Consider the following 25,148-nt stretch of genomic DNA (forward strand, 5'->3'; position numbering starts at 1 on the left):
CGGGCTCGGGTTTCAAAAAAAAAAGATTCGGGCTGGCCCGACTTTGTTCGTCTTTTAAAAAAATGTGAAATTTTAAAGGAAAATTTAAAGAAAAATTGCAATACAGTCCGAGCGTAAGCTTACTTTCAAGTGTTCGATAGATTTGTGAGACTACATTATTATAACGATAGGTAACTGAACGATTTCCAATTGTAAGCCGCGCCAATTTTAGGTTTTTTCGCTCAGTAAAAAAAATACGGGCCGAGTTGGGCCGGGCCGGGTTTAACTACAAAATTCTCGGGTCGGGTCGGTCTCGGGCATTAAAAATTAGTCTGGGCCGGGCTGGGTCGGGTTTTGAAAATAGGTCGGCCCGCACATCTCTACCTTAAACTCGCAGGAATGTTGTAAGCTATCCAGAACATAAACGTTTTTGAACATCATCTGAGAAAAGTTTGTGTAGTGTAGTGAGTGGTTCTTTGGTCTAAAATTGAGGCAAAATTTCTCAGATGATTCCCAAAAACTTTTCTGTTCTGCTCACAACATCCCCAAGAATTTAAGCCCGCTTGAGCAAAAATCGAATCAAACGACTCATGTAGCAATATTTTACACAACTAGGGATAAAAAGATGAAAAGTAGAGTTTTTGTGAGAATTTTGTTGATCCGATGCGAAGCCGAGGTCAATAAACACACGAAAACCAAACTTTTAATTTTTATCCGGAGTTATGTAATGGATTTTACATACGGAGGGCTTCGAAAGAAGTGCTTGAAACATGAAAAGTATGGTTTTCGTCGCATGTGTCATGTAAAATACTATTTTGACAAATTTCTTCCAGATTTATTTTTTTGGACTCCACCTAATAATAAGACTAAAACGAAACAAAAATCTTAAAGGAATTTTTTGGTAGAGGTGGGAGACGGAAACCTAAAAAATTTAGCTTCTATGATTTGTCGCAAGTTGTAAATGGAATTTTTAGCCCCGTACGAAGTACGAAGGGGCTTATAGGATTACGATGCCGTGTGTAATTGATGGAATTCGAAGCAGACGGTAAGGGCAAAGTGTTTGCCTATGTTCATAGATAACGAATCCGCAATAAAAATTTTGTCTGTCCGTCTGTCCGTCTGTCACGTCGATATCTTGAGTAAATCAAATCCGATTTCAAAATTATTTTTTTTCCCTGAAAGGTAGTTGAAATAGTGAGGCTAAGTTCGAAGATGGCCGATTTTGGGTCGACCCCTCCAGAGCTGGGGTCCCATAAGTGCTTTAACGTTTTCCAAAGATTTCTCTGGCCATTTAAAGGCTACACTTGTAAGTGATACATCAAATGAAAGGTATTTACAATACCTATCCACAAAAAAAAGTTTATGGAAATTGGATGACCGACTCGTGAGTTGGACCCCTTGGTGTGAACTAGGTACAGGGCGGCAAGCCGTTTTTGCTTGTAGGTTAGTCATATTTGAACGGATTTAGATGGATTTTGATTTATTAGATAGGTATTGACCGTACCAATCAGGGAAAAAAAAGTTTATGAAATTCGGTTTACGGGAGCGTGAGCTAGGTCTCTTGGAGTGAGCTTATATGTGGCTACTCGGCCGTACAGTGAAGGTGGTGTTTTTTGTTAATATCTCGAGTAAAATTTAACCGAATTTCATGAATTTTTTTTTGTTTGAAAGGTACTAACGAATGTAAAGCAGCCGTTGTACTTTCCACCTCCTAACAAAATGGCCGTCGGCCGCCATTTTGGATTTTTGTAAAATCAATATAAATAGGTGAAAATGATAATTCCAAAATCACTGATCAGTGGGAAGTGTAGTTTGTGTTACTTTTGAAAGGAACGTAGTACGGGGCTTCGTAATTGCGCTATGCGCAATTTTTAAGACGTACACATTGCATAAGAATTTTACGACGTTTACGGGCGCAATAGGCTTACGGTAAGAGTAGGGCGACGGACGAAGTAGGGTCACGTGCGCAATAGATGTACGGGTTTGTACGGGGCTCAGTCGCAGCAAACGCTCCGATTGTTCTGACGGCTCGTTTTATTTATCATACACACCTACGATTGTGGGACTGATATCCAAGAAAAACTAGTTTCTGAAGCGTTTAAGTACTTCATAAGTGATCAAAATTTTATTGCAAACTCCACATTATCTGATCAGGACTTTTGACTTCTAAGGACAAGTGAGGCTTGGACGCCACTACTCTTTGACTGATACTGTCGCATTAGTACTTTTACAGCAAAATGAATGAAAAGTGTCTCGTGGGCACCACTACCCACAAATACGAGTCGGCGCCTCTGGACCTGAACCCAACACTAAATTAATTTTTGAAACCCCATTACCAGATATCCAAAAAGCCCGGCAAAATTAAAACGGGATCGGGTTCTGCGGTGAACTTACCTGCAAAGTATGTAAGTAAGATATGCACTTGCAATTACATATGACATAATCTTGACAGAATTATGTCTACAAGTTGCACCTAAAAATGTCGAAATATTTGTAAGTAGAAAAAAAAAACGTTGGCCCAGTATGTTTCTACTTAGTGTATATTTGATGCAAACAACAATTTGTGTCAATTTTAGTTACTGAAATGAACGACCTAATATTTTGAACCGTCGTACATTTTCCGCAGTCTATTGATTTCCATTTTTTGTTAATGGTTGAGTTGCCAATTCAGCTTCAGTCTCATTGCCGGTTCCCACTGCCTGCTTCGCATTTTCTCTGTCATTTTTGAACATATTCAGAAACATTGTGGAACCAAATTTTTCGATAAATCTTAACGGTCCGCCACTCATCGCGTACGCTCTTTTGTTTGAATTAGCCAGTTGTCTTTGACCTTCGGTTATAACAGAATCGTCCAAATATTGCAACTTTGGCAACACACTGATGACATACATTCTAAATTGGTTAAACGGACGAAAACTTAAGAATTTCCATTTTTTGTTAAGATGTTTTCTGCTCACCGATAATCGTAATGCTCCAGTACCGATGCACCATTGAAAGCGGATAGTATGCCTGGATTACCGATCAGAGACAAGTGTCTCAAATTTGGGCAGCATGCTTGTATCCTTGTTATCCATTTCGACATGTTGTAAATGTTACAATTGTTGAGCCTTTTGTGTTCGCATAAAACGTATAGTTACAATAGCAATTCAGTACACAGTGTGTACAGTGTACTACACGCTATACTATGAATATGCCGTTACTTACCACAATATTTTTAGCGATGGTAAATACGGAAGTGAATATTCATACGGCTGTTCATTTCGATCTAGGATTAGTGTGCCCAAACACTTAAAATTTGCCAGAAAAGAGAGATCTCTGCAAATGCGTTAAAATTTAAGTTTCGTGCTGTTGTCAAATGGCCATATAGCAGCGCAAAAAACCTTACTTAATGCTGTTGAAACTCAAGTCCAATATATGTGTAGAACTGGCAAATTTATCCGCTATCGGCCGTGGAATTTTAGTCAATTGCTCGTAGGCTAATGAAATCCGACCATCGATTAATAAGGACTCACTTTAATCAAAATACAGAAAGTTTAGAAATTAAATCCGGCTTGCTGTCGGTAATGCTGAAGAAAAAAACAAAACAAAAATCTCACATTGGTTCTGAAAATGCGGCATCCATTATGTCAAATTTAGTGGATTTTCTATCTAATAAATAATCCTCGTCATCTGTTGCGGTGATTTCTTCTCGGTAGTTGGATAAACCACTGACATAAAAACTTAAAAAAAAATTAAATTCCTTGAATTACGGTCTGCAGATTATTAAACATGGACAACAAATGAAAACAATAAAAAAATGTACGAAAAGTGTGTTGTAGTGAAATCATGTCCTATAAACAAATGAAATTGAATCAGGCTATTCGCGGACGTAATAATACAACAAAAAAAACATGTTTCCATCCTTAGATGAAAGTTCAATGCAGTACAGTAGAGTTGAAAAAAATAGACGGCTAATAGGAATGCCGAGCCACTTTCTATGCCAAAGCATGTCTTTCTTTCTTCATTTCATTCATCGAATCGACAAGATAATGTGAATACAGTGTAGCTCCAGTATGCTTACAAACAATTCAAACGAGCTATTTTAACAGAAATTCCAGCGTCGTGAATATTACAAATGTTTGACACAATAGACGATAAAAAATCAGCATTATAACACTTGAATGTCTCCCGTCAGTGCTCATAAATGTAACAGCTACAGGTCAATTTATCCGGGTTCAGTAATACTAGCCTCTGGAACTGACAGCTGTTACATTTGTGAGCGTTGACTGGACTTGTGCTATTGATTTTACGAACAACGAATCGTTAGGGTTTGTGTGTTAGCAGCTACCTTAGCTATACCACCTAAACAGTGATATTCGCCATCAGAATTTTTGTACGAAGAAGATTAGAAAGTCTTGGTAACTGATTGAGGAATGTTATTGTTAACCTTTTACGTAGAACTTTGTCATCTATTATTGCCTACGACGACACAAATAAACTAGGACTTCTGCCTAATTTGTTCTTTCAGCACTTTAGCCTTATATAGAATGAAAATGAAATGAAGTAGAAGATTTCGATTTAGATCAGCCGATGTTGGCCGTCTGTAAAAGGTCGAAGGTATAGTACGTTTGTTGGCTTGAATAATGATCATTTTGTTGCTTTACCTGTAAACCAATAATCGAAACGTTTTAAACGATTATTGTAACTCGTTTACTTCGTCCGAATACAGTTAACTATAAAATTTTGTAAACAAAGTAAAAGCAATTCCTACATAACCACGCTTATCAGTACTTTAACCCACTTAAAACAAGTCTTTTTACAATTTGACATTCGAAATCGCTACTTTATCCGGCATGAACTATTTTTTAATTAATTTTTTTTACATGAAAAAACCAATTAAATCAACCGAACGATAATTGGCTTTCGTAGTGCCGTATTGTGATACTTAAAAAAAAAACATTTCTTTTATTGTTTTCGGATATCGAGTGCTATTATACTTACTCTTCGTAGGAGCGTAATGCATACATGTTTAGCAGTGTTGTTTTGAATACACAGCACAAAAATTATACTTAACAAAGTGTTGTGGGATGGCTAGTTTTCGTTCAAAAATGTAAGTTTTTTTCCGTTTTCAAACGAATGTCCCAATACTGTGCACAATGTGACTACAAAATCGAAACTGTGGCGAGATTGATCCAATCACAAAGATGCTAACATAATGCATAACAATTCAATGTGAGTCAAATTATTTACTTAATTAATAATGTTATTGTCTGGAACAATTTTTTTTTGATGCAATTTAAAGCATTAGTTGGAGTACTCCGATCGAAGGTCATTTTCAATCTACGTCAGCGAAGAGTTCCGTGTATACAATTGTGACTCTGGTATAAATGTGGATACCACTGCGTCGTTACGATACTTTAAAATCGAAATTTTCCTTAACCGTTTGCGTGGCATAGAAAACGCTGAATTAATCTCATCACCATCACTCACTAAACAATAAAATTATCCAAAGGTGTAAAAATCCGGCTAATCCTGTATTCGATTTCGTGAATGAGAATTGTTTGCGGATCCTGAACCTTTCACAAACAGCAAGCTTTTACTTAATTTTTTTGGCTCAAATCACGAAATTCGTTTAGTCTCACTCAAATTTTCACAGGCAGCAGTATAACAGTAGTGTTGTCATCTCGAATCTATTACTTCTTTCAATCAAAGTAATTTCAACACATTAATGGAAAATCTTTCACTTTTAACATTCATTGAGACGTGATTGCAATATAAGACAGCATAGTTTTATAAATTTTAACAGCAAAAAAGTGGACAAAATTTCCTTCAAGAAATTTATAACTTGTAGAAACCGTGAAGGAAGTACGAAGGAAGTAAACAATTATCCTGTTACAGACGGCTGTCATCTGTTATCGACAACGACAGTAATAAAAAACGACAAGCTCTGAATAGAGAGGTTTTATATAGCAAAAGGCATGTTCAAAACAGATGAAGTAAAAGATTTCTGAAATCAATCTCTGAAAGTCTTCGATCAAATAAAATCTTCGATAAAAAAAAACTGTTAATAGGCTTGCCGTCTGTGACAGGTAAGAATACACTTTGCTAAATTTCCTATCTAATTGGATCGATCCCTTACTAAAATTACAATGTATGTACACACTGAAATATTTGTAATGTTTTTGTTTTAATATCTTATCTGGTTAGTATCGAATGAATGAACATAAACAGAAATTCGTTTACTAAAGGAAAATAAAATTCCATGAGAGCAGAGTTCCATATGCATTTTAATTCAATAAATTTTTGTCGATTACAAATGAATTATATTGTGTGTATACTCTCGGACGACCTTTATTAAGTTGAATTCTTAAGTTAACATTCGATAAGATATGCAAATTGTTTGTACGCTGAACAAGAGTGAATAAATGTATTACATCACGAAACACCATTATTTGTATAAAGTCCACGGTTATAGTTAACACATATTTCAACCAAGGCGTTCAGTTTTTTCTTTCTACATTTTAAATATTATAATGCACTCAAAATTTCAATCGATTTGTGTAACAATGGGCGCTAATTTTTTTCAATTATATAGTCATCAATAAATCTTGCAATAAGCAAAGTTTATATTAGCCAAAGTTGAGACGAAGTCGAATTTAACACTGTACTCCGTTTAGTACTAACGTATCGTACTTCTATTAAGTGAAATGATCCCGTGACAAAGACAAATTCAAGCAAACGCTCACAAAGTGCGCTAATAATGGAACTTAACAAAAATTAAACTCGGTTCATGCATTAGAACTATGAAACATTCACTCAATCGAGTCCTACGATGAGTTAAAGATGTATAACCTCATCAGTATGAGTTACAGTACAGTCAATATGGCGAAACATGCAAAGCTTTCGTTCAAAATTCAAGTAGCTTTTAACAAAAGATTGAAACAAGAGATTAAGTGCAAAACTAAGAGTAATTATACCTAGAGAGGAAATTTCGAACAAAATTACGTAAAGTATGTGGTCCCAACATCATATACGAAATGTTTATTGGTATATGTGTTTACCATCTTAATTAAGAGGGCAAGTTGAACTACCAAAAGCAAACACATACATGTATTGATGTAAAATTATACGAAATGTGTATCTTATACAAACTGATGTTGGGACCACATTTCGTCGTACAAATTTCCTCTCTAGGTATAATTACCCTGAGGTGCAAACAAGACCAATCGTATCCCATCTTCAGTATTTTCCATGAAAGCTTCTTTAAATTCGAATCATTATTGTTCATGTATTTTTCGTGAACTCATTTTTTTAAAGCGAAATAAACAAACATGAAACCTGTAAGCATGCCTTAAAGTAGATGACAATAATTTTCAATTTTCATATTCAGTTCCAGACAAAGTTGATGAACCTTCATTTGTACAATTTGATTTGAAGACGTAGTCATGCAAACCAGTTCCGAGCACGAGATCGACGATTTGCTTGATTTTGTGGTTCAGGTTTGGGCATGTTTCCTCGACTCTTTTGTTCGGTTTTTAACAGAAAATGAAATGCTAAATTTTATCAAATAAATAAAAAATGTAAAATTCCGTAACGATAAGCTATCCCAAACAAAAATAATCAAATTATCGCAAAACACGCGAAAGAACAAAGGTCGATACAATGACTTCATATAATGCGAACTATGTATCTTCAATTTAAGTACTTCACTCTCTAAACGCCATCAGTGCCTGTATGCATCAACGTAATAAAAAAAAAAACAAAAACAAAAAAAAAACAAAAAATTGCTGATAAGAACGAAAATAAACTTCAATCAAACCTTGAATTCGAAAATAGTTAATACGAAATCCGGCAATTGCAATATTTTCTGCCAAAATTACTCTAATCACAAAAAATTACTCATGTTATCTAATCAATCAATTTTCGATGTATAATCACATTTCCATTGACTTTGCTCCGTTGAAGCGATTTCTTTGTCGCACCCACAATTCAAATATGGATATGGAAAATGGATTAAACATTAGATCATGAGATCATACGACGAAAAGATATGGAAAATCAAACAGATTGCGTGGAAGAATCTAATTATTATTTTCATTGAGAAAATTTTCATATAAATGTTGTTGTGTACTGTTGTATACGTAGACAAAGGCGCATAAAGGATATTGTGAAAATACGTATTTTTAGGAATTATTTCCATTTATTTGTTTGCTTGTTATTGTTAGTCATGTGTCCGTTTAAATAAAAAGGGAAAACAGATGAACAACTGAACGCCAGCAAACAGAAGTCAGAGTCGTTGTTCAACATACAGACGATTCGAATAAAATGGAAAACGCAAAATATCAACACATCATTATGATATTGTTTAGAGGATGGTGTAGTTATGCGCATTTTCATATTTCAATGAAAATTTAGTATGGGATCACAAAATTGCCGTCTGTGCTGATGTGGATGGGTAGTTACGGCGTATATAAGATGTCTTCCCAATTTCGTTGTTTTTTTATATATTTATATGGAAAGCAAATGAACTGACACGACCCACTTATTATATTTGAGCAAAGTACAAAATTTAAACTACCTACGCCTATCATCAAGGAAATTTATGATACCTGTACAGAATTGTTCGGATTGTCAGATGATGAGGTTATAGTAAGATCAATGCCTCCACCGAAAAAAAATATCATTTGTCCTCTGCTCTCCATCGATATTACAAGGTCCTAATAAGGAACAGTTTTTTTTAATTGATATAACCATTTATATACACTACGTGTAACACTCCTTTCTTTGATGACCTCAAAAAGAAACTTAAAAACGCATTGTAGTGAAGTAAAATTGAAAAAGAGATCAGTGCGCTTATAATAACAGCCAAGCTATACTCTGTATATATACTGAAGGTGTCAGTACCTTATTCTACTACCTACCAATCAAATCGTGCCCTTTCACGAAAGTTGAAAATATTTTTTTTTTTTAAATCGAAGTCTTGGCACGGGAACATTCCGAGAAATTACCCAAATCCGGTTTTAAGTAAATTGCTTTAGTCTCGTTTTTTGCAAAATTCCAAATCGTCGATCCCAAACTATACTCAACTTATTGTGTATATATATATTCTACTGCACAACACCGTATACTTATACTTACGAATACAAGATACTATTATATATGAGTACACAAGGAGGCAAATGTAAAGTTTTGTTGTGTATACATACCTCGAAAATAAATACACCAACACGAATATAGTATACACATGCGAATGGTTGTATCGCATCAAAATTGTTAGATGTAAGCCATACACCATTTTTACGCTAAACACGTCAGACCTCTAATCAAAGGCAGCACACGAGTGTATTTTTTTTATACATTTGCTTGGAAGTGAATTGATGTAAATAATTTCGTTATTGTGGAACACACAAGTGTATATATCGAAAGTTTCAAATTGTTCGTGGTTTAGACATGCAGTAATTTTGTTTTTGGCAAATAGTTCATGATAATCCCTATACGGATATTAAAAGAAATTTTTGTGGAGATACAAATACGAAACGCACTTTTTTGGATAGAGAAAAGTTGTTGTTATTTTTCCTCGGTGATTGTTTGTGACAACGATATGTTAATGAACTGTGGAATAGAAAGGGGTAGTCAATATCTATATAATCGGAAATTTTGGTAAATATAATCTGAATTTTTTACTTTGTTTTTTGAATAATAATTTTTTCCAAATCGAACCGATTTAATTAATTTATGGTAAAATATTCGCCTATCGTCTCTATACAGTTGAATTGCAATGACGTAGTTGCAATATATAGTGTATTTATAAAAAAAAAATTATAAAGAGAATGAAGACCTCAGTGAATGAATTATGTAAAAAATATTATTTTTATAATCGGCGAGATTATTAATAGGTTGAATTTGGAAGATTCGCTAAAATATTTTTTGTTTCTTTTTCTGCAAAAATTTATCCGCCTTAAAAATTCACAACGATCTCATTGAATTTCATAAATAAATTTTTATTTTAAAATAAATATTAAACGAAGACAAACATTAATTAGAAAATATATTTCAGTTTAGGTATTATACACAGTATACATACGAACCAGTCAGGCTTGTAAAGTTGACTTCTAAAAATATTTTTTTTTTTCGAATTTTCCGTTGGTTAATGCAATTTCAATCGAAATAAATTTTAATTTAAGATTGCTATTAAAGGCTTACGGTAACCTCAACTTAACATTTATTTAGCTGTTTTATAATTAGTATACATTATAAGCAATAAGTGTGTGGTCTGATCGGCATATATGGGTTTGTTTGATGTTTTTTTAAAGTTTAAAGTTTGGTCGATTAAATCGATTCAGTTTTAATTGCAAACATGAGACTCGACGTTTGTCTTCAGTCTTCAGTCTTCAGTTAAAATAAGAAACAGTATTTGCAGAGTTGCAACCTGAAACCTTTAGAAAGGATAAAATCTGTTACGTGCTTCTTCACGAACGTGCCTCTTCAAATTTTCCTTCCTAGTTATGAACATAACTTGAAAATATCCCAGTTACACAATATTTATATTTAAGTAGCTTGAGCTAATCCAACGTACTAAAAAAAACCGCTCGCAACATGTACAACATGTTTTCAGTATTATAACGAATTATGCCGAACTGTCCATTAAATTGCGATATTACTAATGATGATGTCGAGAATTTTTGCTTTATTTATACTGTCCATGTCCGGTATTTCATCGAACAGAAATTAGAACAACAAATGTAATAAATAGAACCAGAATGAAATATAAATCATCGAGTTTATACTTATATGTTAACACAAATATATATCAGGGAGAATGGCTATACGGTACGTGCATAGCATTGGAAGTGCCACAAACTATAGTCGGTTATCAGAGAACATTCATACAAAAAAAAAGTTTTTTTTCTTTCTTCTGAATAAATCTGCGGAATATTTTCTCGATTTAACAATGGTCAATGGGAGCGACCAGGGTATAATATTGACAAATATTTCACTAAATATCACCAAATTTAAAGAATTTTTCCAGAGAAACTGGATGAAATTTAGTGCAATAATTCTCAATATTAGGCACTGGAAGCGACATTTCCAATTTAAATTGACTCCTAGGAAGAAGACATAAAATACGCCGGCCCAATAAGAATTTGCTAAACTTTCCTTTTCTTCATTTCTTAAATTAGCACTAAAAACCGCAAAACGCATTAGCTGACCCAAAAGATATGACGATCGGAAAATGTATAATATTATGTTACGTTCGACTAGACAACAGTCACGTTGTTGCCCGTGCTGTATGCTATACAAAAATACAATTTATTTAGTTTAATGCAATTAACGTTATATTATTAATAAAATCCAATGCATGCCTTCACACACATACTATACATTTATGTTAATTGTTAAACTATTGATTTTATTAAAAACTGATTTATTAAATTGAATACTAATGAACTTCAGCCCAAAGTCCGTACAATCGTTGTGAACATACTTGTATTGACACAACTATAAGTAATATTTATTTTGTATTGGTTTACTCTTTGTATGTTCGTCGTGTACATGTGCGTAGCAGCTTATAATCCGACCAAGACATTTTCTTCTTGATTAACCTATTATTGCGATACAATGACCTTTTATGCTATAATTAAATATTAGCAGAATACCAGACAAAATTTCGGCAGTTTAATGCTATTATAAGGAAAATGCCAATTGAAACATTTCAAATCGACCGCACTTTTTTATTCTATATTTAGAAATTGTTGCATAAATTGAATTTAGCTTCAATTTTCGGATGATAACAATTTAATTGATATATATGGATGGTGCTGATTGTATTCTTCAATCAGTTGGACGCCATAACTCATCGTTTCCACAATAAATTGTTATAATCATTGTTCAATTCGGATCTCGGAATATGTTACAACCTTATTATAGGTGTCCAGTCCAGGAGGGATTCCGAAAATCGTCTGAACTGGACATTTACTTGGGTGGCTATGGGCAAACACATGTAATTTGGGAATTGGTGATGCAGGAACAGCGATTCATAAACAAAAACTTTTGGTCCTTTTCTCTGGCTTCTGTTCTTCCCAGATAACTAGCCGTTCTCCACATCACACCACCATGGAATTAATCAACATAATAAAATCTATTAATGTTTATCGGGACCGTGTTGTATGACTATAGCTCGTAGTATTTGCTTTATTTTTCCTTCTTCTGTGTTAGTACATGAAAAAATTAATGACATTTTCCGAACACGGCCGAACTGGCTCAAAAACTCCCTTCGGGTGTTGTATGAACAAAACTTGTAAAAAGCCCATCAGTGTCATTAATTCAAACAAAAATTCCTATGGGCAGCGCCCGAGACTGCCCATATGGACAAAAAAACCCTTTATTATAGAATCTTGGATTCTTTATATTTCAGTACACTAATGGATGAGATATAGTTCCAAGAACATTAACGCTGAAAGGTCTGTAGATTTTGATCTATTTGAAAACGATATTTCGTTCATCACTGAACACTCCATAGAATAAATAGTGCTAGTGCGTATAGTGGTTTTTCCAGTTCTATCTATTTTGTTGCTATAACTTCTTGATGGGCTTTATGTAGCCACCTAGTTTCATTTTCAACATTAGCTAATTAACTACGGTTCGTTAACCCCAATTACTTATATGTTGGCTGCTGGGTGTAAAACTCTAATAGAGTTTATTACGCTAAGAAAGGTAGTTTTGTTCAGTATATTTTATCAAAAAAAAGGAAACTTATTGTTACAAAACCATACAAATTTTTTTGGCAATAATTCTTGAGGCTCGAGGTCTCGTAACACTTTCTTGAGCGTATAACGTTTCTATTTATCTTCTTTTCGAATCTAAAACTTGAATATTTACTCTGCCATTTAATCATAAAAACACAATAAGGCCAATTGTTATAATATTGTATTGGTTGGTTGGTGTAATCAGATAATTTATTGTTGCTATTTTTAAAATTTCAGAAGTACAGCTTGCTGATTGTGGTATACGACGAACGCGAAACGAGAAACCGGTGAACAACAAATATGACGATATCGGGTGAGTGTTTTTTGTTAACTAGAAAAAATATTTCTAAAAAACGGAACCCCTAGAAATAATCCGATAGTTTGCCATAATCTAGTCGATAACGACAAAAAAAAGAAGAGACAAAATTCTAACGACCTAACTATTTTGTCTCTTCTTTTTACAATATATTTGGAAGTGTTTTAGGTCCGATTTAAGTTGTGCCCTCTTGTCCTTATCGACTTTAAATTAATAATATTTTACAAATGGCATTTTATTTAACCTTATTGTCACACTGTCTAATCTATCAATAGGGATCGATTATTAGTTTCTTTTCATTACTCATATCGCCACCAGATACGCTAAACATTCACAGACGACAGTCATATCAGCAGTTTCACAATCAGATCTATTACTTCATGTGATTGAACATTTTCAACAAATTGATTGCAAATCTTTTACTTCATTTTTTGAACATATTATTTGCTATGTGAGATCCCATTAGACAGAGCTTACCCTTTGTTCCTGAATCGATAACAGGTGATTTCTGTCCGTAAACTGATTAATATTCAGTTGTATCGTGACAAGATGCAATAATTATTGTTTTGCTATCGTTAAGATCGTCACTAAGGCGATCACTTTAAGAGTAAGAAAAGTTGACTTAAAGCTAGTCTTGTGTATGTACATATCTGTTAACGTCACAGTCACATGAATTATTTTACATTTTGTTGCATTTAAAGAATGGTGAAAAATAATCGTTTTTTTTTGTTTATTTATATAATTTTAGTACCTGACGAGCCAGTTTGGAATTTGGAACGTCGTGAATCATCGGGTCATTTATTCTGGAGTCGACAGTCATCCAGAGTGAAATTCCGCTGTGAGGTGGAAGTCCTTGAATATGTTAAACATCCCGACGAACACAATTACGATCACAGTACAGAGGATAAATTGCATCCGAATGACAAAATGGGAAATATTATACTGATATGTGCGACATGCATTGCTGCTATAGCGGTGACAACGTTTTTACCGTGGCTTTTATTCGGAGGAAGTTAATCATGTTTTTGATAGAAATAACAAAATATAACAAAAAATATGGCTGACCTTCAACTTGTAAAAAATAATATTTTTTTTTGTATGTGTAGTTAAGTTGGATTAAGATAACTCCTACATTTTATTTATAATTTTTGCTAAATTACATTCTAGCTAGAGGTTAATAAGATTTATATATATATTTGTGTAAATTGCACAGGAATGCTTTGACATGAACGGTGGTGCAATCCAAGTAAGAAAAAAATTGTTTTTCTGGTCGAAACATTGAATGTTTTTAATATTTTTGCACTTAAAGAAAAGGAGAAAAAAAGAGAATAGATACAGTGACATAAAAATTTAAAATATCTTTCGTTTCAATGACTTTACACATAAAGACTGGCCCCGCAAGTGAATATTATGTTATAATAATAAATAGCAAATGGTGCTAGAGGAAATAAATGGCAGAAATTATTTTTTATTTCGCTGATTTCTTTTTTTTTGCACACACTCCGTGTTGTGTGGTTGTTTTGATGGTGCCATGATCGGGTGCCATGCATATTATGAGCAAAACAAAATATATATAGTAATACGACGGACGGTCAGTCTTTACATGTAAAATCATTTAACTCTGTGATATTGTAACGACAATAAAATGTGTGTATATTTCGAGATATATTTTGTTTAATGAGTTGGGAGATAATGATGGTTTTCAAAAAAGAAATAATGGCAGGGCAAAATCTGTTAATATTTTGTTGATGAAAATATTGAATAAAGAAAATCGTGAAAGCGCATTGAAAAGAGCCTATTCATTTTGCAAACGAATGGATGGAACCATTGTGTGAAAGGAAGGTAATTCGGGCCATCACAAGATTTGGAAATGCTCTTCAGTAGATATATCGTTTGATTTATATTTCGATAATAATATTTCGGTTGATAAAAAATATAAAAAAGGAGATATAAGTGTCTATAAGTTCTTTTGGCAGGTTCCGACCTACCGACTTTGGAAAACTCGCAAAAATCTTCGTCACGACGACCAGACTATAAAAAAGTTGGTAGGTTTAAAGTTGGTTGATACTTCACGGAGATAGTTCTTGCAAATTACATATGATGACACAGAACTAGTGTTCATTCATTCTCCGATATATATGGAGATAATAAAATCAGTTTTGGAGATAATATAACTAGATATGAAGATAACAAATGTATGGAATGGAGATAAAACAAATTAAAAAGTGAAGATCATGATTTCAGAAAAGGAGATATCATCAGAGATTAAAAATTTAAAAACGGAGATAACAAATGGAGATAAAAAAAAACTAAAAGCAGAGATAACAAATTTAAAAAAAGGAGATACTATAACTTCGTTTTCAATCAAATTATCTCCATTTGTTAATTTTTTATCTCTGTCTCCTTTTTATTTAATCTCAAGTTTTAGTCAATTTATCGGCATTTTTTAATTATTTATCTCCATTTTTCGATTGTTTATCTCCACTTTTACTATTTTTTATCTCCGTTTTTCAATTTTTTATCTGCCGTTTATTGCGATCCATTTATATTTGAACCAACACGGAAAATCCCAATATACGTGTGAGAGCTATAAGTGGACTTAGCATCCACATTTTTTGGCATATAGCTGTGAAATGCATATTGCGAAGACTGTAGTTAAAATAGCTGTGTAATTTATATTATAGCTGTGAGACGCATTTCAAATCTATAACGAGAAATAAAAAAAAAATCACAAACTTTTATGCATCCATCCAAGTACTAACCGCGCCGATCGATGCTTAACTAGAGAATCCGACCATCACCTATGCTGCTGATGTGCTTACTTTGCTTGTGCTTTAACACGTTCTTATTTCGAAGCGTTGCTACGGCAATATGAACCTGATGATCAAGCTTCATTTAAATCAACCAAGATAGTTTAGAACAGTTTTTTGTTGATATATTAACATTGAGTCCGACCAAGCGTCCCTAGGAATAAATCACTCTTCTTGGATTACATTTCCGGTCTCTGAAAGGTAATCGTTGCAATATTTTTTTTTTTTTTTTAATTCAAAAGTTTTATGTAGCAAAAAATACTCACACTATCAAATATTTCGTTTTTTATATCGGAAACAAATTTTTAACGTAAATTTGTTCGTAATTTCCAGCCTATATATAATTCGTCTAAGAAGCCAAAAGTACACGTAGATGAAAATATGGGATTAGAATTTTTAGGTCCGATGAGATGAGATTTTCATGTCAGCGGGAAAATGTTTAAGGGTATAATGAAGGTAGTTGGGAAAGGAGTGGGGAAAGAAAAAAAATGGTAAAAAAATTACAGTTAACATTTCAGAAACAGCTAGACGACATCTGTTATCGACACAAAATGTATCAGTAAACAATCGCCAAAAAAAGTCAAAGTCTAAAAGATTAAAATTTAATTCCTCGAGGGATTTACTCATTTGAACTTATCGAGTATTCCCTGAAGGAATTAAATTGTAAATCTAAAAAATTTGGTCGCGTGTTGGTAATCCCAAAAAGATTTAGATCTAGGTCCATATTTTTGTCTGTGTAACCACAACCACTACAAACATTTTTTTAGCTAAGAGTTTTTTTTCCGTTGAGATAAGATATTATTTTATTATTTTGTTGCCTCATGGAAAAAATTTGATCAAAACCATTAACGAGATTAGATGATAACTGATGGTATTGGAACTTACAAACTATCCAAAAAGAGCGTTACCTTTCTCAGATGAATATATCATGTGTTAGCGACAGAGATGACATAAATAAGCAATGAGAACAGGTGATGACACAAGAATGTATGTCATAAATAATAAAGTAAAAGATTTGGATCAATCTGTGCAAAACATTTAGATCAATAGAAGTAATAGATCTACAATTCTGCTGTGCATATGCTTGCCTGTGAAAGGTTAACAACGACGACGTCCACCGAATTCCGAATGCGAACAGAGGTTTTAAGATTCAAGGTGTTCGTCCTTATAATGTCTCTGAACCTGAACCGATTATTTGTATTGGCGGTGTGTTCATTGGCCACTAATAATCAATTTACGTCTTTTTAAAGGATTCAAAAGGTGCTTTTATTGAACAGTTAAATAATAGTACATTGAATGACAAGGGGCGAAAGTAAAAAAATTCAACCGTGTGCGAGAGTTGGAGCCCGCGCCGAAGGCAAGGGCTCTAATCGCACAGGTTGAATTTTTTTATTTTTCCCCCGAGTCGTTCATACTATTTTTTTTGATACCAACATTGAAAATTGATACGTATCGCAAACATCGCAACAAAATGTTGAAATAAAAAGGCATTTAGCCAGAAAATGCGGGGGTCCAGAGGGCGGCAGCGCCCTGGTATATGAAAAATTTAATAATTTAGCCATCACAACAATAACACACACAAAAATTAAGATATAACTAACAAATCATTCAGTAACAAAAAGTATCAACTTTGTATGCTAATTTCAATAAGAACACTGGCGCACAGTGCTTTACAATTTTGATCAAAGTATTCTGCATAATATGAGCGGATTTTGTTGACAACTCGACTCATTTCTCTCATTTTCTGTGACGTCAGTCACTTTCGCTGTTCGTTCAGTTGCGTTCGCTCTTCGTTAAGTACTTTCTCCCCGTGGGATGCATTTTTTTACTTTCGCCCCTCATATGCGGGGCGAAAGTATCATTTTTCAATGTTGGTATCAAAAAAAATTATTTTACCAATTCATTGCAAAGTGAATATGCTCAGCACAGTGTTTTTATAAAATTTTATACAGTCTCTTTCTATTGATAAGACAGTTACATATGTTTTGATAAACATTTCCGAAGTTAGTATTTCTCTGGTTTGCAGAAAATTACATAAATATATGAAACTGAGATAATTTTTTTTTTACTTATTCTGATTCTTGTGAACCTTGCGTAAAGAGTTTACTATTATTATTTCGTGGCATTATGTCCGTTCACAAATACAGATAGAACAAAATAAATTTTCACTCCACATTCATAATAAGTAATAATTTAATCAAATAATTGCATTAGTGAAGTCACAGCACTCATCAAAGTTCACCGAGGTTACATCGATTTTGAGAAATGTTCCGGCAGACATATTTTCGGTCGTTTATCATAAAATTTTATGAAGGTAATATATATAATAATGCGGCCACCAACAATGACTGTAAAAGAAAAATTTAAAAAACAAATCCCTCGATTAAGTTTATTAGATTTTTCGAGACAAGTGACGTAAGCCTAAAATATCGTTTCTTTCGTAGCACAATTAAGTAGAAATGATGGTACAACACGACAATTCGTAGATACAATCAATTTTTAGTCGGATCATTTCCTGAAATTTGACGACATCGCAATGTGGCTGATTCCACAGCTCCTGCTACAGTTGAACGAAATGCTAAGAAATGACGTAATTGAACAACAACGAAACGTTTCTAACAAATAAATCCTCTATCTCACCGTTCTTTTCCAAATGATCCAAACCAGAAGCTGTTGAACCAGCTGGGCTGGTAACATCATCTTTTAACTGGCCTGGATGTTTACCGGAATCTCTTACTAATTGGCCAGCACCTAGAACGGTTTGCGAAGCTAAACGATATGCTAAATCTCTTGGCAGACCCATTTTCACTCCACCATCAGCCAATGCTTCGATCATAACAAATACATAAGCCGGTCCACTTCCGGATAAGGCTGTTATGGGATCCATTAAATTCTCGGTGACTTCGTCACAAGTTCCGATCGATTCCAATAGGGATTTTGTAATGGCGACATCACCGTCGGTTGCCCGAGCGCCGCGAACAAAAACAGAGCACCCTTGCTGCACTATAGCCGGTGTATTGGGCATCACTCGAATGATGCGCGTGTCTTCAGGTAGAATCTTATTTAATTTCAATTGAAACAGTAAAGAGTAATGAGCGTCTGAATGGCATTCGTTACCTGTTCCATGTCCTTTATCGTAATGCCCATTGCAACGGAAATAAAAAGTTTACCTGACGATGCATCTTTAACATCGTGTAAAACGGTCGGTACAACTGCTGGCTTTACGGAGAGAAAAACGACATCCGCACCTTTGACGACTGGCAGATTTTCAGTTAGAGACACAGCTCCGAGGGTCTGTTAGCAGGTTAATATTCAGAATCAAAAAAGTGTAAGTAATTAACATCAGCAAACCTTAAATGCTTCTATACCCGCCTTATCAGATGGATGGCAACTTGCTATTATATTTTCACACTTTGCTAGTCCTTAAAGCATCGAAAAAGTTTTTTTTATTTAATCACGGTCGAGATGTTAATAAAATGATAATTTGATTTAGAATAAGTGACCGAGATGAGTCCATAATGATGTACAACACAATAATGATGTACAACACAATGGAAACGCTTACCAGCTGAGATAAATCCTTTAGCCATGGCTTGTGCCATTTTTCCACCACCAAGAAAACCTATTCGATTCAAAGCATATTGACCCATATTATACTATGGAAAATCCCCACTTAGCGATTGTATTGGTTGGGCAATTTATTGTTACACTGTTATGATTGATTGATAAACAAAACACTAATTTTAATCGAGACAAATATTTGTATAGTCTTTCGCCAGCTATTACTGGTTTACTTGATCACGTCCAGAGTCACTTTTATAAATGAAGAAGAAAGTGCGTTTGTACAGCGTTATTTGCTTTCATATCGCCCCATAATAAAACTCAAATTGTAGGAAAAAAAACGAATTCTCCGGGTTATCACTTGTTAAAATGCTAGGCGTAGAAAGATAAGAATATTTTCATTGAAAAATTCCATAAATGAGATTACCTCTGTCAGTTTCAATACTCGCACGAAGTCTAAACATTTTTAAATTCTTTGAGGAGTATACGGTCATCATACTTTATATTTATATCGAAACCATCAATTAATCAAATCCTGCTTCCTGATATATGCAATAACCAAAAATTCCATTTTATAAAATAGCGAGCCACCGAATAACACCGATTAATCTCTTCATACAAACGGTTAGAAATACATTCGTACACAAAAACCAAATAGACATCCTGATCCACTACATTAGATAGAGCTGCAGAAAAACAACATTTTTGTATCACTATATACCTGCTGTGCTTTCGATTAAGAAAAGTGTTATCTACACCCTGCTCGAATTATTCGACGAACTTACAATTGAACGATTCTTTGTACATCGATTACTTAATCTTACTGGTTGTTATGTTCCCTGTGAATATCTTTACTGCTGAAGTAATTAAATGAACTAAGTATTGAATTTATGTATTATGAAAGATGTGAGATCTGAGTCGGAAAATGTAAGTCGGAATGAATAAGTTATTCATAATTTTCCTTCAAATATGATATTATAAATTAACAGAAATCAACTTTAGTGTTCGTGAAATCATGAACGCGGACTATATCCAAAGGTAGTGTCCAATTGCATTGAAACAATAAGAACAATAACCCAAAACAACGATAAGAAACTGATTTTGTCTAAATTTTTAACACAATAATTCACGAGATGGTTTTGGACAGTTTCTATATTTTGGAGAGGATTTTGTGGAATTTGGGTTCAAGAGAATCTGTACCTGCGATGGAGTAAAGTAGAGTATGTATACTAAATACCATACATTTCTACCTTACATAAGTTTCTGTTGATTAATAAAAGTAGTTAAAAATGATGGGGAAGGTGCGCCTGTAGAGTGTTTTAGGAGAGCAAAAACAAGTTAAAAAATTTAGTTGTCTCAGCTGGCAAAAAATTATGAATAAAAAAATCGAGACGTAAGTTCAGTTTAAATGTGTAGGTGGTTTCTCTCATTTTGATGTACGACTCTGAGACTGACAAAAAAGAGTTGAAAATCTTACCTGTATCAGGTAACTTTGTCTCCAGGTAGCGCCACATACAAAAAATACAGCTGTAGCAGCTATTCTAGATTACCTGGAGATACCTGCTACAGGTAAGTTTCTCAACTCTTTTTTGTCACTTGTAATAAACTAGTCAGAAATCGCCCTCCTTAAACGCCCTATTCAGTCTTATGATAGATCGAAGATCAATTAAATTTGACTGGCATCGATGGCAATGTGTAACTTCTGTCATTTTGACATTGCCTTCGAGTCCAGTTAGGTTTGACTAAGCCGAAATCGGTCTACGTTAACACTACACACAACTCTCATGAACATTTTTGAAATTCGATTCCCGCCTTCATTTACAGCTTAAAATCATTATGATGGTAACGTAGAAGATTGAAGATACAGTAGATACAGACAGCCGCGCATAATCCTCAAGTGTCAAACACATTATTCGGCTTCGAGTTATTGATAAACAAAAAGTTGGATCGGTTTCACTCATAAACAAAACAAATTTTAATTTCTGTATTTGTCGATATTTCTAAAGTTTACAATTCTGTGATTTTACATGACTTATTCAGAGATTCTAGCTCAGAAGGAATTCTATTTATTCGTCCAGTTGCTTTTGGTCCTTTTCTTTTCAAAGATATGTGAGTCAATTGTAACTGTCGTTCGATCTTCACTTCGTTCTAGGGGTGTCACATTTTTTGGACGGAGGGGATAATCTCATTTAATACCATACGATTTAGTCCAAGAACCGTGGAACCCTTCGACGTCGTTTGGTCGTTTCGACATGTAGTAGTAGTAGGCTTCTATTACGAACATTGTTGTTTTAACAAAACATGCTCAGTCCACTTTTCATGTATAATGTGAGTGTGAATGAGATGCATGATGACAACGGTCAATATTAGAAGATAGTAATGGATTTAGCACGTTTTGATAAAACACTCTTCGTATAAACATTAAATTTATTACAATTGTTGCATAATTTGTTGAAATCTGTTTTAAGTTATAGACGGGACATTTCGTTGTTTCATGATCTTCCACCAATTTTAGGAAAGTCACTTCTCTGCCATTGGAAGCAGTGCACATAAAAAGGTTTTCTTGAACATTGGGAAACGGAATCAACCACCTGAGGGAAACGATCACAATTTGCAATGGCCTGTTCTACCGAAATCAAACTGGAATCAAAGTTTGATACTTTAGTTGATTCAAATGCTGCCGATACAGAGAACCAGCCATCAACATCGGCATCTCAAAGCAGTTATTTCGATTCAGACACTGATGCAGAAGATATAGTCGATGTCACTAGCTCACAACCTGTCGAAGTGGTCGACATTGATACATCAGAGGACGAAGAAGAAGTAAGCATCAGTCATACGCCGAGGAAAGCTGGCTTACGGCAACTAACAAAGATAAAATCATTTAAGGTACGTTCTCGTGCACCATAAGTTATTTCGAGACAGTTAAGCAGTATTTTATTGTAATTGTACAGGAAAGTGATTCTGATGACAGCGATGAAGGAGAGACTAAGCGAACAAAATTTACCGATCCGGAGAAGGTGTACAATGTTTTGGATGAGCCTTGCAAACTGCTAAAAAAATTGCAGAAAAACCAATTCGACGCGGATGTTATTTTAGAGAAATACGTACGATGTACGATCGATGGTGGAGCATTGAGTCGTCGAAAATTGTACGATTTGGAAATGGAAGCTCTTCGAGAAATTCTGGAAAGACATGGAAAAATCATTGAGCGACTTTCGTTGAACAAGTTTTATTGGGAGGAAACTAAAGTGCTATGCAATTACAGTCCGTTCAACATCTACGCAGTTTTAACGAAACTGTGCAGAAATCTACGAGTCCTTATGTTTTCCGGTCCGTTTGGCTCGTTGAAAGTGTTGAAATCGCCATCGAAATCGCCAATATCCTTGCCCAATTTGAGAGAAATCTACTACACTTGCGGCGATATGGAAACAGCTGCTGGAGATAACCGAGATGTTGTGCTACACACGATCTATCTGCAAATCTTCAAGGGTGCAACTTCCCTCGAAAGGCTTGAATACACATTTCTCCACTTGAACGAAGCGAATCAAATTTTTAAAGCTATGCGCGATGCAACATTGGAGCAGCCATTAAAGTTCTTCAAACGCCTCAAATTTATAAGCACCAAAGAGGATGTAGTACTCGAAGAGGAGCAAATATCCACATTAAGTTTGATCAAACTTCCGAATCTTGAACACTTGGAATTTGGTAATGGCATTTGGCAAGATGTTAAGGGTGCGACATTCGAAAAAATGCTGTCGAATTTTAGAAAGCTACAAACATTGATCATGCACGGATCGCGACTGGGAGATCCATCATCAGCTAAATCCGATTTGGTCATTAACTTTCCTCGAATGGACAAATTGAGCACATTGAGTATGGGAGCTGAATACGAATTTGAATCTGTGATTCAAACCAGTACGAGTACTGTTCTTGCTGTGAATGAATCATCCACCGAATTGCGTAAATTTCAGATACGGCTACAGCATACGCCAAATTTACGGTCAATTATACTCGGAAATCTAATCAATATTGATGAGCTAACGTTTAAAGATTTCCCAAATCTTGAAGTATTCAAAGTTGGTGGACAGTGGAACACGACCTGCAATTTTCTGCAAGAACCACCTCATCGAAAAATCACAGACTTGCAGTTTCCCGATGCGTTGAAAGATAGCAGTCTGTCGTCGCGCATTCCGAAAATGTTTCCTGCATTAAGAAAGTTATGGATCTACTTACCTAGTGTCTTCTGTTTGCGAGGATTTTTTGAAGCTATGTCAGAGGCAAAACATGTCAAAATCGAGGAACTTCATCTCAAAACCCAATTCGATTTCGAATCAACGTTAGAATCCTGCCTCTTAGGACGATCGACTGCTTCGTTGCGATCGCAGCAAGATAAACGGAATTTGGAGCTGCTCAAACGATATTCACATTTCGAGGACTACGTCAGACATTACAACATCGAACTGCCAATCGTGAAGGATGAACAGAACGAGGAAGATTTTTCGTCGCCCGGAATCGGTGTGCTGAAATCGTTGAAAGTGCTTCAAATGGAGCATATTCCGAGAATATTGCGTATTCCAACGGGTGCATTTCATTGGCTGGACTATCGTTGCGAACTGACAAACGACTTCATTGGGTATCGTCGGTATCCTTTGAGTCAGAAATGCATAAACGAGCTGCATGTCAAAAGTATGCACACCTTCGTGTGGCCGAATTTTGAGGTAGGTTTCACGTTTATGCAGAGAGCTTTAGTGAGGCGTGAGTCTAAACTCAGCTTAGCTAAGTAACGTTGCTTCTATTTCACATTTGATTGTGATTGATTTGGGATTAAGCCTTCAAACCAAAATTAATTTCTTTTGCGCTAACATTTCATGTAACAATTAGTTGGGAATTAGTTCTATTGGCAAATCAGTTGACAGGCCCAGCTTTAGTCTCATTGCTTTTGCTTTATGGCAATATGCGCAATGATCAAGGAATCATTTATCAAAGTAGTACCGATAATCGCCTTTTCTTCTTGGTTTCAGTTTACCGGAAGTACTCGAAAGTTTGTGCAAAATGGTTTATCGGGTTACACAGCTGCTGGTGAAGCATCAACCAGTCAACGCCGGGTGAGCAATGCGAAGCGTAAAAAACTACATGTTACAATACAACCTTCAATGTTACGTCCGAAAGAATATAAAATAAAAGCTGAACGCTCCTAAAATTCACACGCCATTGAATATACTTAACAGGTTAAACGACAGGTACTTACCATCACATTTCTACGGAAAATATCTTGATTGTTCCAATTTATATCTCTAAATGCGACGTAGAGATATTGTTTCAATAGTGAATTTAGTGCGTGTGAATTTCACTTAATTGGGTTTATCAACGAAACCGTTTTATGCAGTCCGATCTTCACGTGCTCTTTTTTTTTAAATAGATTTTACTTTTTATTGCCCTTCTCCAATTTGATGCATAACATCCATTCCACAAATAGAATGGAACGACCGCGTCACCAACAGCTGATGTAATGAATATGATAAGTTCCTGCTTTGATTAAAGAAGATCATGGACTCGATAAATTGGCATTGTCATTTAAACGTTATGCGCGCGTATCACGTTACTAATTCGACATCAATAGAGTGCAGAGTGGGTACACTTATGGTAGATACATTTTGATACATTAAACGCAATATTAGCAAGCAGCTTAGTGGAAAATTTATGCAATTTTTATATTGATTGAATTTGGTTTTACTTATTTAATTTGAGTTTTAT

At 34.7% G+C, this 25,148-nt stretch overlaps 3 protein-coding genes and 1 long non-coding RNA gene across 6 annotated transcripts; 2 read left to right on the forward strand and 2 right to left on the reverse strand.

Annotated features, from left to right (window-relative positions):
* Positions 1-2,498: 2,498 nt before the first annotated feature.
* Positions 2,499-6,787, reverse strand: LOC119067257 (leucine-rich melanocyte differentiation-associated protein-like). 2 transcript variants are annotated; one of them, XM_037170133.1, is made up of 7 exons: positions 6,308-6,787; positions 4,960-5,120; positions 3,576-3,698; positions 3,365-3,490; positions 3,184-3,294; positions 2,937-3,086; positions 2,499-2,871 (listed from the first exon to the last, which is right to left on the reverse strand). In XM_037170133.1, the coding sequence occupies exons 2-7, from the start codon at positions 4,983-4,985 to the stop codon at positions 2,607-2,609; spliced, it is 801 nt and encodes a 266-aa protein (XP_037026028.1). In that variant the 5' UTR covers positions 4,986-5,120; positions 6,308-6,787; the 3' UTR covers positions 2,499-2,606. The 2 variants fall into 2 exon arrangements, with proteins under 2 accessions (XP_037026028.1, XP_037026029.1); XM_037170134.1 differs by lacking the exons at positions 4,960-5,120; positions 6,308-6,787 and adding an exon at positions 4,623-4,945.
* A 2,446-nt stretch (positions 6,788-9,233) lies between these two features.
* On the forward strand, positions 9,234-14,337 carry LOC119067258. Its single transcript, XR_005085899.1, has 3 exons — positions 9,234-9,618; positions 12,942-13,017; positions 13,769-14,337. It is a non-coding gene; the product is annotated as an uncharacterized LOC119067258 (long non-coding RNA).
* LOC119067255 (pyrroline-5-carboxylate reductase) lies at positions 13,041-19,723 on the reverse strand. Of its 2 annotated transcripts, XM_037170132.1 has the most exons (7): positions 19,617-19,723; positions 19,396-19,539; positions 19,182-19,252; positions 18,948-19,124; positions 18,471-18,888; positions 18,247-18,408; positions 13,041-13,058 (listed from the first exon to the last, which is right to left on the reverse strand). In XM_037170132.1, the coding sequence occupies exons 2-6, from the start codon at positions 19,478-19,480 to the stop codon at positions 18,323-18,325; spliced, it is 837 nt and encodes a 278-aa protein (XP_037026027.1). In that variant the 5' UTR covers positions 19,481-19,539; positions 19,617-19,723; the 3' UTR covers positions 13,041-13,058; positions 18,247-18,322. The 2 variants fall into 2 exon arrangements, with proteins under 2 accessions (XP_037026027.1, XP_037026026.1); XM_037170131.1 differs by having other exon boundaries at positions 19,396-19,709.
* Positions 19,724-21,288: 1,565 nt separating this feature from the next.
* LOC119067605 lies at positions 21,289-24,598 on the forward strand. The gene is made up of 4 exons (XM_037170701.1): positions 21,289-21,500; positions 21,907-22,280; positions 22,346-24,112; positions 24,416-24,598. The coding sequence occupies exons 2-4, from the start codon at positions 22,008-22,010 to the stop codon at positions 24,590-24,592; spliced, it is 2,217 nt and encodes a 738-aa protein (XP_037026596.1). The 5' UTR covers positions 21,289-21,500; positions 21,907-22,007; the 3' UTR covers positions 24,593-24,598.
* The last annotated feature ends 550 nt before the right edge of the window (positions 24,599-25,148 follow it).

This window comes from Bradysia coprophila (assembly GCF_014529535.1).
Source record: "Bradysia coprophila strain Holo2 chromosome X unlocalized genomic scaffold, BU_Bcop_v1 contig_12, whole genome shotgun sequence".
In the NCBI taxonomy this organism is placed as follows: Eukaryota; Metazoa; Arthropoda; class Insecta; order Diptera; family Sciaridae; genus Bradysia; species Bradysia coprophila.